The sequence below is a fragment of the Poecile atricapillus genome, chromosome 3 (genome assembly GCF_030490865.1).
Source record: "Poecile atricapillus isolate bPoeAtr1 chromosome 3, bPoeAtr1.hap1, whole genome shotgun sequence".
Taxonomy (NCBI): domain Eukaryota; kingdom Metazoa; phylum Chordata; class Aves; order Passeriformes; family Paridae; genus Poecile; species Poecile atricapillus.
In genome coordinates, this window is record NC_081251.1 from 105,610,057 (window position 1) to 105,625,741 (window position 15,685).

At 37.2% G+C, this 15,685-nt stretch overlaps 1 protein-coding gene across 8 annotated transcripts in view; it reads left to right on the top strand.

The window, feature by feature from the left end:
- Positions 1-15,685, top strand: part of MAP4K3 (mitogen-activated protein kinase kinase kinase kinase 3) — a 65,481-nt gene that overhangs the window by 26,809 nt on the left and 22,987 nt on the right. For 4 of the 8 annotated variants that reach the window (XM_058834245.1, XM_058834246.1, XM_058834247.1 and 1 more), the window contains 6 exons: positions 1,644-1,719; positions 2,690-2,748; positions 5,302-5,364; positions 12,710-12,768; positions 13,874-13,912; positions 14,193-14,246. In XM_058834245.1, the coding sequence (XP_058690228.1) occupies positions 1,644-1,719; positions 2,690-2,748; positions 5,302-5,364; positions 12,710-12,768; positions 13,874-13,912; positions 14,193-14,246 (350 nt within the window). The remainder of the gene's footprint in view (positions 1-1,643; positions 1,720-2,689; positions 2,749-5,301; positions 5,365-12,709; positions 12,769-13,873; positions 13,913-14,192; positions 14,247-15,685) is intronic. The other 4 variants (XM_058834249.1, XM_058834250.1, XM_058834248.1 and 1 more) reach the window with 3 other exon arrangements.

The following is a 15,685-nucleotide window of genomic DNA, read 5'->3' on the forward strand; positions in this document are numbered from 1 at the left end:
AGAAGGTTGCAAAGAGGAAAGTGCTTGTTTTATGCCTAGCACACTGCAAGTTTTGGGGATAAGATTGCTTTTGAGATCTGTGCCATGATGGAAATTGTGCCCAAATGTCATTTGTGTCAGGAAGTTAACCTACATTCCTTTGTCCTCTTGCACTGCTCAGATGTCAGGTGTTTGTATCATCCTGTTGTCAGTGCAAGTACTTCAAGGTGACTTGAGGACTTTGTCCTCATGACTGAGAGATGAAGATTTGATCCTGAATGTAATTCTGTGGTCATGGAGAAGGTGATAGGAGGACAGGCTCTGTCTGTAGTACAGTGCAGGCATCTGTAGCAGGGTGCAAGAGCTCACACAGTATCGCTGCAAAGGTAAAAATACCTCCTACCCCTGCTGCAGCTGGGCTCCTGGTGCTGGAATTACAGATGCACACACATCAGCCACAACTGGGCAGTGCCTCTTAATGAAAGATGATAAATGAGCAACATTTCAGCATGTGGTATCAGGTCAAACCTTGACATGCTGTAGCCAACCATTTTTGAAGCCCAAAGAGTGCACAGTAGACAAAATGAAACTGTGGAAGGGAAAGATTGACACAAACTGTGAGAAACAAACTGCTGTGAGATATGTGGGAGAAAATACACATCTACAGTCTGTAAGTCTCTCCAATTTCAAGGAAGAGGAAAGTGAACAAAAATGGGAGGTGAAACACCATGTACATGTGTTGTATCCTAACAGGAATCAAGGAAGTAGTGTGAGATGAAAAGGGGAGTAGGGAAATCATGTTTGCAGATAGTATTGGAGGAGTAAACAGAGTTTCTGAGCTATTCATGACTCTGTGAAAGTACAGCAACAATAATATTAGTAATGAAAGGGTGATTCACATGCAAAGATGCTCACCGTGGAACCTGAGGCAGTGAACAAGGGTGCAGAATGCCCCCACGTTTCTAAGAGAACTTGGAGTGGTGAATGTAGAAAGAAGAGAGAAAATCCAACAGAGGCAAAAAAAGGAAGCCAGGCCTATAGTGCAGAACACTTCATCCTGTAGAGAAGTAAATGGAAATTCAGGACAAAATAGAAGTAGAATATAAATACGAAGATGAATTTGTAGAAATTTTGCTATCTTTCTTGCCACACAGCACAGGAATACCAGGAATACTCCTTTCTATTCAGCTTTGAAAACCTCAGGTAGATTTCTCATCTGCTTAAATAACGTAACTGACGACATTTTAGAAATCAGTTTAAGTTAAAAGCTGGGAAAATAATTTCAGTACCTAATGGAGTGAAATCTGCCAGTAAGTCAGATTTAGTCTTACTTACTGCTTATTTTAAAAATTACCAATACCCTTAAACTAAATGGTGAAAAAAGAAAATGGTATATGAGCAAAGATAAATAAATGCTGGCCAGCATTAGCTTTATTTGCTCAAATGTAGTGGTCTAAAATCCCTTATACTGAAGGCACTCAACAGTCAAAATGTCTCCAAATAATTCTAGCTTTAATATATTAAAAATGTGTGCAGTCTTTACATTTAGCTTTCATTTATTTTTTTTTTATGTTACGCTAAAGAAGCCTACTAAAAACTCTTACATAATACAGGGTTTCAAGTCAGTATGTTTTGGTATTAAATATTTTATTTTTCACTTCTAGCCTCTTGTTGTGCCTCACAGAATTCATTCAACAAGTAGAAATGGGAGAGAAGAAAAGACACGCTCAGAAATAAACTGTAAGCATATGTAATGTGACAATACGATGTATTTAATCATTGATAATATTTCAGCTGGTATTTTGGGTATCTGACATACATTTTTAGTGGTGCATAGGAAAGTAAAAGCTTTCACTGCTTCACTTAAGGATATAGGTTCTGTAAAATATTTGTATACACCCTTTGTCAGCACTTCAACAGAGTTCCTTATTGCTTCAAATTAATTGAACAAGACACAGCCTGAGCTCTTCTGGGAGCTGATTGACATAGTTTAATGTGTCCATTAACAGGGATATTCAGACCAGTGCCAGATTCAGCTGGGTAACAGAATGGCAAAGGATTATTTTTTCTTCCTTAGTTTAGTATCTTGGATTTGCTTTTGAATTGAAACAATCACATGGAGGTGAGGAAGGGAGGAGGTTTATCACTGGCCATTAAAAGCAGATTCCATCCCTCAAGTCATAGTAATTATTTTGCTTGAATTAAATCACAACAATACTTAGAGCTTTAGCTGTCTTTTCTTAAGGTAAAATTGAGAGTAGGAGTGTTCCAAGAAATCCTGCTAAAGAATTGTCCTGGAAAATGTGGTTAATTCATGCCAAACTTCATTCAGCACTCTTTAGTCCTAGTGAGTCTCTCAGAAGAACTGATCCAACAGTGAATTCACACCATGGATAATTTTTCTATAAAGTACAGTTGTATTGCACCTCTAAAGAGGACACTTCACTGCCCTATTTACTCAGTGGTTTTTTTGTTCCTTCTAATGAGAAGGTGAGGCAAATGGTGGTTGGGCTGCCTTTGTAATAAAAGAGTACTTTCTGTGTCCATTCCTTTCCAGCAGGCACAAATTTGGCATGTCCATATGTCACAAGTTTCTGTCAGTAGGGATATGATATACTCATTAAACTGAATTTTTCTTTTTTATTAGCCTTTGGAACTAAGTCTTCTCTAACTGCAATCCAACTTCTTGTTTACCTTTTCTCCTCTTTAGTTGGCCAAGTAAAGTTTGATCCACCCTTGAGGAAAGAGACAGAGCCACATCATGAATTTGTGAGTAACAAGCAGCATGGGCTATGCACTACATATTAATCCCTACAAATATCTGTGGGGGAGGAGAAATTCAAGATGTGCAGCATGCTTCCTTGGTACTACTAAACTTGTTAGTGATTTTACTGACAAGTTGTAACGTAGTGAGTTTTTTGTGCCATTACATTTGCTATATGTAGCAAACCTCCTTATTTGTGGTTTCTGCCAGGTGTGCTGTATGTGCAAAGCAGCAGCACTTCCTGTTGCAGGTTTCCTCTGTCCTTTATCCCTCACTGCCCAGTGTATCTTTCCCTGTATTTACTGAGTTATTTTTTTAAGTGGAGAATTCCTGTGTGTACTCAACTGTTTCTCCCCCTTGTTCTTCTGTTGACAATGGAAATAATAAAATTGAGAGCTTGGGGGAGAGGTACGATGCATTTTAAAAACTTTCCTCTGTGAATAATCCTTCTGTGGCCCTGCATCACAGCTGAGCCATGCTGAGTCTGGCAGCTATTTTCTGTCAAGGTGTATTGCCAATGGTTTCTTCCTGTGGACCCATCAGTAGAAGGGATGAGAACTCAAGCTGTGAGGGAAAAGGTGTGTGTGCTGTCTCACAATTGCAGGAGCTTCCTCTCTTCTATGGAGACTGTTGTTTTCCACATTTGTGCACTTTGGCAGTTTCTTCACGTTCCTGGATAAAAAGACACTCCTTTGCTTCCTCCCTGCAGACTTATGTGTTCTCTCTGTTTTTCTAAGGCAGGTGTTAAAGAAAAAGTTGGCTTGGTAAATAGGTGGGAGGGACACTGGCTCTGCTCTGAGTTGGTTTTTGGAAGGGTGTGTACTTAGGAATCTACTTCTGTGGTCTACAAACCACATGTGAGTCGGATTTATGACACAGACTTCCTTGTGGTGCTCTGTAGTTGTACTGAAATAATCCTTCCCAGTCTTTTGCCCTTTGGTAGTGGGTCAGCAGACTCTGGGTGTATGAGGTTGTATTTAATCTTGCTCGTCCTCAGAACTGGCTGGACAGGGAGCCTCAGTTTCTGGTGCCTGTTTGAGATGGAGCAGAACAGCTTACCAAATCACATTTAGGATTTAGGCAAGTATTTCAGATGTGTTACTTAGACCATGACTTAACTGCATAAAGTATTGTTTAGGAACCCTGGTTATGTAAGTTTTTATTAAATACGATACTGAAGGTAGTGCTTCCACCATAAACCCGTCATTTAACTCAAAATTATTTTTGAACTGATTCCAAGTTATGTTGTCTTTGCTTCCCTGTTGCATGGTCTGGATTGTAAAGAAAATAAAACTGGAAGCATTGTGTAGTTGAAATTATGCTTTTGCTCATCAAGAGTTTTATTTATACACACACAGAATCATAATTGTAAAAAGTTGTTAGTGGAGAGGTTGAAATTTTAAAAATACTTATTCCCATTTCTTTCCTTTTATTGGTTGCTGACTATACAAAAACCATAGTGCATAACTCCATGGGGCAGTGGTGCTTTTATTGCACCTTAGGAACTTGAGTCGCTAAACTGGAGAAAGATTTTTCTAAGGGATTTAAAGCACAGCTTTTGAGAGCAGTTCTTTGGCAGGTGTTGTTGGAAGGGAGGAATTATGTGTTGTTAGTCAGGACCTTTGCACTTTGGAATCTCAGAAGTTCTTGCTGCTTGGTGAAGAGACTTGAACTATCCAGATTAATTCTGCTGATAAGAAAATATCTTAGAATTGTCTTTTCCGGTCAGATGTTGCATAGGTGAAACCTGTCCAAGGAACTTGCCTCATCTTCCTGTGTATATGGAAAACCTATAACTGTTTGTCCTGAAATTAACTGCTCCATGCCTTATGTCAGATAAAACCTGATATGTTCTTCCCAGATAAAACAGATCTGTGATTTCAAAAGTAAAGACGTTGGGTCCAGAGACCAAATTAAAAGCATATAGTTATAGGTTAGCTGAAGAACCAGTGGACAATTTAAATTGGCATGGCAAATTGCAAACAAGTGGCCTATTCAAAGAATGGATGCTTTAGCAAAGAGCCTCAGCACAAACCAGTCTGTGGGAGAAGTTCGTAACAATCTACCCACTCTGGCAGAGAAAGTCTTTGAAATGGAAGTGGGAGCAAGAGATGACTGTCTCTTCCTCCAGCAGTAACAGTGTGGATCTGTTTTCATTAAAGCAGTTCTGGTGCTTTTGCTTCTGCCTCACCAAGTGTGCTTGAACTTACACTCAGTTACCTGTGTGAGTGCACAAGGCACTGGACCCCTGCAGCATGAGGAGTTACTGTCAGTGCTGCACTGAGATGTTGCACTGGACTCTTGCTGGGACAGTTTGTCACACATTACCACAGCTCAGCTGATGAACAATAATGCATCATTTTGGTGTTTGGTATTGTGACCATTCCCTTAGCTGTGTTTTACCCCCATCCCAGGGGTGAACTGTCTTAACATGGTTTTGAGTTTCAACTAACAGTATCTTTTTTGTTTTTTAGCAAGAAAACGTTACCTTTATGTGCGCCTGGCTTTCAGTCACAATATAAATAATTTGCTTTTCTTGATCTCTATCTAATGAACAGCCTGACAGTAGCGATTTTTTGGACAATTCAGAAGACATATACTACACTGCAAGATCTAACCTGGTATTTTTCGTCTTATGCCTTTCTTTGTCAGTGTTAGTTTTGTCCTTGTTTTCCTTTTTCAAAGTTTTGTCCTGTCATTGTAGTAGTGGTGTTTTCATCTGTGTAAAAACCATTCAATGTAGCTATTAGTCTCTATGTGTATTTCTGTAGTATAGAAAGAAATTCTTATGATGTGCAGCATTGGCAGTATTTAACCTTTATTCATATTTACTTGAATCACTCTTATAGGCGTGGCTTAGTGTTATGCATTCATTCTAATTTCTTCACTGCCATACTGTGCATAATTTGTTAGTTTTTTGGAGGGTGATTGAAAATAGAAGAAACATTTTCTTTGTATTTCTGTCTGGTAGTTTTTTTAAAATGAACCCATGCAAGACTATAAAATTATGTAAGTGTAAGTCTCTGAATTCTCCAGATGGTAATTATGCTACAGAATGAATATTCACTTAATAGAAATAACAGAGAGTGGGGTCATAACTGCTCTCAATTGCATTTGGCATCATTTAAAGTCTGTTATATTTTCCAAATTTTTTTGTTGCTGCACTGCTAAAAAAATTTGTTTGTTGGCATCACACTGTAGAAATTACTCTAGGAAGTGAATTTTCTTATTTCTCTCTACAATCTCTCTGCTCTTGGTGTAATTAGATAAGTTAATGCATTCAATTCCTGGAGAAACTGTTGAGAAAAAGGAAGAAAAATTCTGTACTAAATGAAGAGCATTAATCTACTAATTTTCTTGGATTTGTGAGATGTTTAATATAAGTGCACTGAGAGGAAGATGGGAAACTAGGTTGTTTGAGAATGTCTTGGGTTTTATATGATGTTTTTTGTTTGTTTGTTACATCATCTGTTGGCCTGGTGTGACTTCAGTCTGCCAGAAACATATTAAGTGAAAGCTTACACTGTCTTTGCCTTTCTTGGAAAGAAATTTTTGTATTGCTTCCTTATAAGAATGTTTAACAAATTGTTTTGAAATCAGTAGCTTAGATTTTCTTACCTGGTGGCAACACCCCTATCCTGTGCAGCTCCTCTGGTTTTGAGAGTGTGGTTTTGGCTTTTCAGTTCGGTTTGCTTTTGGTTTCTTCTTTGCAGTTTTAACACTTTATTGTTTTTTTTCTTTTAAGGCTGCTTTTAGTGTTGTCACATAGCTTGCTAACCTGGTATCTGTGGGTCTAAGAGCAGAATGAGAACATGTCTCATAACTGGACTGTCCTTTCCCATCCTTCTCCTACCCCTTGCTGTTCAATACACTCTTCACAAATTGTGACTGTTATAAAACGTACCAAGTACTGTTGTTGGCACAATTGTGAGATGTGTTTTTAGTCACTCAACAGCACTTTCTCTGTTTCGCTGCTTTCTTCACATCGTCCTGTGCTCATTGTGAATCAAAGTGGAGAATTCTGAGTTGGTGGTAATGCATTGCCTATTTGTGAGATTCTTCAGTAAGTAACCTTTAGAGGAGATAATTACTAGTTGGTTCATTCTTCTGTAGGATGCACTAATCAGAGATTCACTCTCTGTGTCTCCTTCCCCCGCTCCTGCTCTGACAGTATTGGTTTCAGATATGTTCATTGAGAAGTGGTACGTGAATTCTTGTTACCAAGAGGAAATGATTATACTTTTTCACAAGCATGATGTATCACCTACTACTGTTGGGCTCTTTTCCTGCTATTGTACTGGTTTTATAAAATACCTCAGAAGTAACAACTCCTTTGCAGAGCTAAGATCATAAAAAAAATAAATTATCATAGATGGTGACATATTTTGGGCCACATATTGTTGATGTTGAAAGCAAATTTGGGGAGCGAGTAACAGGATTTTGCACAGCTGCCTTGATCATGTGGCAGTTTATGCACGTTACCTTTCAATCATTTGATGCCTATGATCTGTCTACTGTTAAAAATTATTCCTCTCTTTCTTCTTCTCCTCCTTCCACCTGTGCTATTCTGAGACAAGTACCTGGATCTGCCTGAAGAATGGAGAAGTTCAGTACAGGTCTTGTTTGCAGGGAAAATTTCGTATCCAGACCCCAGTATCCCTTAGTGCAAATTGCAATCAGAAAGGACAAGATAGTGCTTCTCTTTCATCTTCTACAAATACACACCTTTGATTCATAGATAGACTATTTTGCTCTAGGTACAGATCCTCTTCTTTCTTTCAGGATAGATATTTTTTCTTTTTTCTGCAACTAGACAGGTTTCTCAGAAACTTTCTTGGGTTGCTTCCATCCTTTGAGGGTTTTTTTGCACATGCTAGTTCCTGTCATTTAGAGTTCTTCATGTTCCTATTTTGTCTTCCTAGTCTTATGTGCACATTAGTCTTTGCATAAGGCAGATCTTTTCACTGTCTTTCTGTCTATTTTAAAAGCAGTTGTTTGGATCCTGGCTCAAATAAGTTGCAGAACTGAGCATTGGATTTGCAGTGAGCTCAGGAAATGGTCTAAATTAAAGTCACCTTTAAAAATATGTACTCTTTATTCTGGGACATTTTTAACTTATGCTACTGATCCTGAGTCACAAAAGCTTATTGTTGTTCTGACTCAAAACAAAATGTCACGTTGAACCAAATAAAAATATTTTTGTTTATGTTATCCTGGTCTACATTGAAATTCTGTGGCAAAGCATTTTTCTTCCCATTTGCAGTGAGCTGAAAAATAATTCTGGTTCATACACAGAGAACTGGGCTGTACACCTTGTGAAGTGAAAAATACCATCAGAGAATTCCCCCCCCAAAAAAAAGATGAAGTGGGGAGAAATCCCAGTGATCTCTAGCTTACTTCTGCTTAAAGTAGGGCCCTGGAGTAATTTAACCTGGAGGATATAACACACAGTGAAAAGTGTGGAATTCTACTGTTAAAGTGACAGAAGAGTTGAACAAAACTTGGGTTTGATATCTCAGGTTCCAACCTATAATTGTTTTCAGTTATTACAAATGTAACATTCATTTAGGACTTCCCTAGCAAAGAATTCAGTCAGAGGTTTGCAGCTCCTGTGCTGGCTGCACTGTTGTCCTTGCCAGGTGCGCTTATACAGTTGGTCCTATTTAAATAATTTTGTCATGGTTGATTTTTGTTTTCTTTTGGCTTATAAGTACCCTCTGGGTTTAATAATTTCTGATAGTTTTTGGTAACAGTTACTTTTAGGAATGTGATTTTTAATTAGTTGTGGCAAAAAAGCTAAAATATTGGTGGGAAAATACTGAACTAAAGAGATTGACATAGGTAACAGAGAACCTTACCCAGGAGCATTTTTCTTTAAATTAAGTAATTTTTCTCCTTACTGCACATACATACATATGCTTTTTCTTTGCTGCAAGTCATGAAGACTCCTATCCTGCTTTAGCTGACGTAGCTCTAAAAATATATTGCAGTTATCAGTATTGAATTTCAGAGAGTCTTCATACCTTTTTCAGCTTTAGGTGGTGAAATGGAGCATGGTCCTTAGGATCAGAAGAAAAATGGAAATGGGGGGAAAAAAAGCAGTGTTTTTTGCTGTTTTATTTTCCTTCCCTGTATGTTTTGGGTATTTTCTGCTTGGAAAAAGTAACTAAGAACATGAAATGTTCATTTTTACTGCTAGGAGGCAAGGGGATGTTCATAGACAAAATGCATGGAGAACTAAAATAGAAATGAAGAGGGGAACAGTGGTTGTGTAGCAGTAATGCACAGTAAATCCTCACTCAGCCACCAGGGAAGAATTATATTTAGCTTGTTAAAAAAAAATGCATACAACTTGCTATTTCTCATGCATTAGGCTATCCAGAGAAATTAAAAAATGCACTTTTTATTGAAATAAAGGTAATAAAATATAGACTATGCCTTAGGTATGTCAGGCTCTTTTAAAAATTAACTTCCTCTTTGATGAAGCAATGAGATAGGAATTCTACTGAGAAAGAGATGTGTATGTGCCTTCTTACTTGATATGTTAGTAGTCCAAATGTGATTTGTATTCTTTGAAATTCAGAGTTGCTTCCCCCAGCATTTTGTACATTTAAATTCTTAATTTTGTCACGTCAAATAGTCTTGTTAGATTTCAAGAACAGCAAATGTAGGAAGTAACTGTGAGTTGCTGGTTTGCTGTGTACGCTATTTTGTTTTTGAAGGCCTGAACACCGAAACATAGATTTCCAGGACACTCCAGCCCTATAGGACAAATTAGTATGATAAAACTTCTAAAGATGGAATAGTAGTTAACTTACAATGAAATTCTGCAGAAATTAAATAGCAGGTTTTTTAAATTTAAGCCACAGAAGGTGTTGTAGATTTGATCATTCCTTGGGATTTTTTTTTCATGGCATGGCCTTACCATCAAATGTTTTGAGGAAATCTCTGTAGTATTTTTAATAGTCTTTTTAGTCATTGATTACTTTATACATGTGATTTATCTAAGGGTATGACATGGCTTTCTACATGGCAGCTTCCTTTAATGTTACCTGAGCTGTTGAGAAGAACTGGTAATTATTCCCTGTATTAGCTTTTTTCCAAAGCAATCCCTACCAGCAAAGAGTACTCTGGTCTTGTACACGGATGAGTTGTTTCAGGAATGAGCTGTTGGTAACCTGGGGTTACATCTTTTATTCCATACCAAGATCATAGATCTCATTGCTACTGGCTGTAGATCTCAAGATTCTATTGGAATATATCTGTCTAATCACTCAGATTTATTCTGTGTCAGTTTTGTCTGATCTAAGGAGAATTTTAATTAACTAACCAGCATTGTATGGATGTATGTTAAATGAAAATATTAATGTCAGTCGATAAAGTTGATGGGTAACTTTGCATAATTTAGTAATTAATGCTAATGTGTTCTTCCCAGTAGAAATCCATAAGTCATAAGATTTCATACCTTTGTGTGGCTTTAAAAATACCTATTTCTATTGGGTGTTCTGGTGCAGTATAACAGCTCACTGGAGGCTTTGCTGGGTACATACAGTATTTACCAATGTTTCTGTGTCAAATATGTAGCTAGAATAGGTTTAGTTAATATAAAATTATAAATTCTGTGTGTATTTGAAATAGAAGGTAGAGGAAAAATGTATTTCACTTCTTTAAACTTCTCTAGCTCTTAGTATTTATCAGGAGGTCAAAAGGAGAAATTTCCCTGGTAACAGAGTACTTGACCCTACCTTTGGAGTGAAAACCAGCAATATTTAAAGGGCTTAGGAAGAGTATACATGTCCAATTAAAATCATAGTCGTGTGTATGTTACACAACAATAAACTGAATTAAAGCAAAGGTTTTTCTCTTTAAAACACTTAAACGTAAGTAATTCTGGCAGATGTCATCTTTGATAAGGAAAATTCTAGTAACTCTTGAAAGGTCTGGTGGCAGAAGAGGACTCCTTTTGTTTTAGGCGGATTTATTTATTTTCTCTTAATAATTTCATGGTCATTGCTGTACAGTGTAGCTATAGCCATACATTTCACAGTGTGTAAATTCAAGTGGACAGACATTTTGGGTCTGCCCAGCATTTTACAACATTTAAGGCTTGTCTCCTCAAAATGAAAATCTCAGATTTCACTATACTGTTCTGGGGTTACTTTTCTCAACAGCTTCCCAGTCTTTGTTCTGGCATCCTCTTACAGAGACTCTCACAACCTGTTTAACCTACTTGCTTGTGAGTCTGGTGACATCTTATGTTTCCAGTCCTGTGATTTTCTGCTCTAGAGCCTGAATCCTCAAAATACCTGTGCTTGCAGATGGAAGTTTGAGGTTGCATAGAAGCAATAGAAGTACTCAAAGTAAAGGACGTTGAATCTGTTTCTTACTGGTGGGTTGTAGAACATCCACTGGTGATGAGGACTCAGATCAGTAGAAGTGGAAGGAGTTTGGTAGTTTGGGGGGATGATTTAATTCTAGAACAAAGATGTATAATTAAGTTGATACAGAGATTGAAAAGTCATTCTCTCCATGGTTCAGGAAATGCCAGCACCAGGCTTACATTTGCAATTTTTTTTTCAGCCCTCTGATCTATACATTCTTTTATGTCAAGTAATTATCAGTTACATAGAGTTTTTTCCACAATATTTCACTTGTTTTGGGAAAATATGTAAAATCACTGAAGCAACCAAATGCTACTGATAGCTGTGGTAGACACACCCATGTGCAAACTACTACTTAGCTTTACAGGGCAGACTAAAGGGTGCAGTAAACAGCCTGAAACTCCTGGGCAAGCAAAAAACAATATTTACAGCTTTGTATTAATGTGACTGCCCTTCAGCCCTGAACTGAGGGCTGCAGTGGTTTCTGCTTCATCAGCTTGGAACACTGGCAAATCTGGTGTGAGACTTTTCCTCTGATTTTTAAAAATGCCCTTTTGAAAGATCAGCTCCATCTAATCTGGATTTATTCCTCTTAAAGCTTGGGTGTATGTGCCTCTTGCTGAAGGGTGACGTGCTTTTTGGTATGGGTTGCATCTGAAAGGGGCCTGTTCAACAGAAGATGTTGGAAAACCTTTAAAATATTTCCTGAGAAGGAAGAGTTTAGCTCCATTTATCACTAACTTAGGTGATCAATAATTTGTTCTTCCTGGTGAATTCACTCACTATTTTGGGAGCAAATCTATGCTCAGATTTCTCCTGTTGTGATTCACCTGAAGAAAAAAATAGACTGTAATTATAGCAGTATTCTCCCAGCAGATGCAGATTTGATTGTGCTTCAGTGGGGTGCCTATATTCCGTTAATGCATTAAATATTTATACCATTATGGTGTTTATTCAAAAATAGTGTTGAAGGCCCATTGCCATATCTTTTCATGTGTAGCCTGCACTCCATGATTGCTGGAGTGTTTGGCTTTGTTAATTCTGTTTTGGGTTCTTTTCAAAAGAAAAGGTCTTCCTTATGTATACACATATTGATATAACCAGAGTGATAAAAACACTTACTGTCCTCTCTGCTTATTTTTTAAATGTTTCCATGTGTTAAAGGGCTTCAGGCTCCCTGCCAGAACTACTTCCCTTCTGAAATGACTACTAAATGTGCCACTGAGGGGTAGCTGGGCTCTGTGTGGAATCTCTATGGTAGATTGCAAAGTCCTGAATAATTTTTTTTCTTTTGTTGTCATATTATTTTTGTTGTTGTTTCTTTTCTGCAGCTGACTTTATTTGAGCAGAGGATCTATTGTGTGCAAGGAAGGGGCTAAGGTCAGAGTTAAAAGGAATTAGAGATGGAGCAAACTGGCAGAGAGGAGATTTTTGGGTGCAGTGGGCCTGAGAGTGGTAGGAAGGCCAGAGAATTCAACTGGTTTGGTATCTCAGGTGTTGCAGAGGGGATAACAGCAGCATGGTACAGGGTGTGTGTTGGATGCTCACCTGTTCATTTTAAAATATTCATTCTCTTATGTTTTAGGATCTACAGCTAGAATATGGTCATGGTCCTCAGTGTGGCTACTTTTTGGGTGCAAATAAGTGAGTAAGCAACTGCATTTTCTGTCTTTAATGCATTCTATTCATTCAAGACTGTTTTAATATAACGACACAGCTGAAATGGATGTGGTGAAATAGGTCAAACTTGCTTCCATCAGTTAAAATTCCAAAATAATTTATTTATTTCTAAAATAATAGTAACTCTAATGATACAGAATTGCAGCACTTTTCAGTATTTGAGGCTGTATTGACCATATTGTCTTTGTGGTGGTGTAAGCTTCCTTTGAAGAGCTGTTATCTTGGTCTACTTCTTTACAAAATGTTCTGCATGATAGGTCCCACAGAGCACATTTTTACCCCATCTGGAAAGTGCCAGTGCTGCTCTTTGGCATTACTTTATGCCTTTCTTTATCTTGTAGGGCGCTAGGAATGTGCAGTTACAGATGCTTTAAAAATAAAACTTAACCTTTCTTAGCAAGCCCTTTAACTTTATGCTCTTACCTTTAATCATCTTGATATATTAATCATATGAAATAAATTTCCATGTAATTTTCCCTTTACACACAATTACTTAATTACATTTATGCATGCTAGAATTAGAATGCCTAGCTTTGATTTGCTAAATTAAATCATACTAAAAATGCAGAAAATCTAAGCATAGAGCATGGTACTTTTGCATAGTCTTTAATTGGGGGAAAAAGAAATCAGTACTGATGTCCTCTGAAATCCTCTTGTTCCTTAGTCCTGTGATTCTTTTCAGTGTTTTCAGAAAAAACATGAGTATGAAGTTCAGAATGTTACAAAAACTAACCAGGAAAGAATTAATTTATCCCAACAATAATTTCATACTTGTCAGTCTGTAAAAAAACAGTCCTCGTTTTACAGTAAGAGGAAAAAGGACCATTGCACTTAATAGCAATACATTAAGAAACACACATGAAAGAGTGTTGTGTGAACAATAAATGAAAAAAAATTGCAGCTATGTTCATTTTTATGTGGCTGCTGGTTGAATATTCTGAAAGCCAGCTCAAATAACGTGCTTAGGATTATTTACTGATAGAATCATAGGTGCTTTTGTTCTGGCTTTTGATAATTGTGCTTGTGTACCACAATTAAAATATGTTCTTGTTCTCATTTAATGCTGAAGGAGTCTCTTAAAATCAGTTGAAGAAGAACTACATCAGCGGTAATTCTATTTCTTTTTTCCTCTTGTGTGTGTTTCAAAATTCGTGCATTGATTTTTTTGTCTGTCACACCTGGTTCTTGTTTGTTCCTGTGCTTGCTTAGAGCCTGTGAGAGAGGCACAGTTATCTAGATTGCACCTGTACTTTAAAGAACAATAATGATTTTAAAAAAAGACAGTAAAATTCTATAAAAAGGTAGATTTTGAGCTCAGATTGTTTCACAACAGTCAAGGTAATTTTAATACAACTCACTCAACCATAGTATGTTGTTAATTTTCTTAGGGGACACGTGGCACATTTAGAAGATGATGATGATGCAGATGATGATTCTAAACAGTAAGTCTTTTTTATAAAAATAAGTAAATTCAGATTCTTGAATAGATGAGTATTTAGAAAAAAAAAGGGGGTTGAATCACATTCTATAACAACTCAGAATTCTTTTTGCTATAGCATTTTTAAAGATAGGTATTTTAATGTTGGTAGATTACATCACCGTAAGTCATCTTATTCTGCTGATTGTTAAAAATTGGGGGGGAGAGGAAAATCTTATTCCTTGATTAATATAGTTTTCTTTTTACGTTCTATTATGGAACAAAATCTTGGCATCATTATGTCGAGCCAGTAATTTGTCTGACTACAGTCCGAGTGACTTCCTTAGAACTGATAACTATATATTAAAATTAAGCTCATGAAAAGTATATAAAACATAAACATTACAGGTTTCTCTAGGTGTTTGAGTTTGTTGTGTGTTCTCAACTAGGAGGATGCTTGTTATGGGTGCTTGGTTTTTTGAATAGAGCTGACTTCCTTTACTCAGAGAGCAGGGTTATGTGACTGCAAAGGCATGTGACAAATTAATGATGTTCATAGTAAATCCCACTGGTATAGGTATTCTTGGGCTCTATTTGATTCATAGATGAGAGCTGAAACAATTTAAAAAGCAAAACCAGTATGTGTAGATTTACATTCCTAAAGAAATATGGTATAAAGACCAAAAAGAACAATGCATTGAGACATAATTTTTGTTTGCTTTCTGTTAATGGATAATTTGGAAAGCTTTTGCTTCATGCAAGAAACCTTTAAGACATTTTATCTATTGCTGGCATCTCTCTCTTGCAGAGAACCAAACTATAATCTCTCATTTTTTTTTTTTTTTTCTTTTTTTGAGTCATTTTACTGCTTTTGTGAGCCAACTCAGCTTGGTTCCTCCATCCATATGGACTTCTGGATGTTTTTTTGTGTACAGCTCTGTGTCTGTTTATTTTCGTTTAATGTTTCTTCCCCCCCCCACTTGCTCTGTTTGCAGCCAGTATCATCAACTTCAGTAATGTTCCAGGGCTTGGAACCTCTTGATCCCTGCTGTCTTGAAGTGCTAGCACTGATTTCTTTGTCCAGTGCTTTGAGATCCTTGTTCAGCTGCTTATGTTGCTTTTGTGTTTCTGTAGATTTTCTTTTTTAGGTTAGGCAAGAAAGAACCTGAGATAGCTCCTGGAGAGGTTCTAATTCATCTGACCCTGGAGACCAGTAGTCACTGATTGTCTTCCAGAATTGTCTTGGTATTTTTTTTTTCTTCTGATATTTCATCCTAAATACTTTTGCCCTACAGAGAGGGCCTGACAGTGTGTAAAAGGTTGAATCCCTCAACCTTGGGTCAGACAGGTTCTGCATCTGTGCCTTTCTCTTGCAACTGGCTGGAGCCCAAAGATCTGCTGCAATTACTGGTTCATCTGCCTGGTCTTGAATATCTTTCTGTGGAACCCACTGAAGAATCAAGG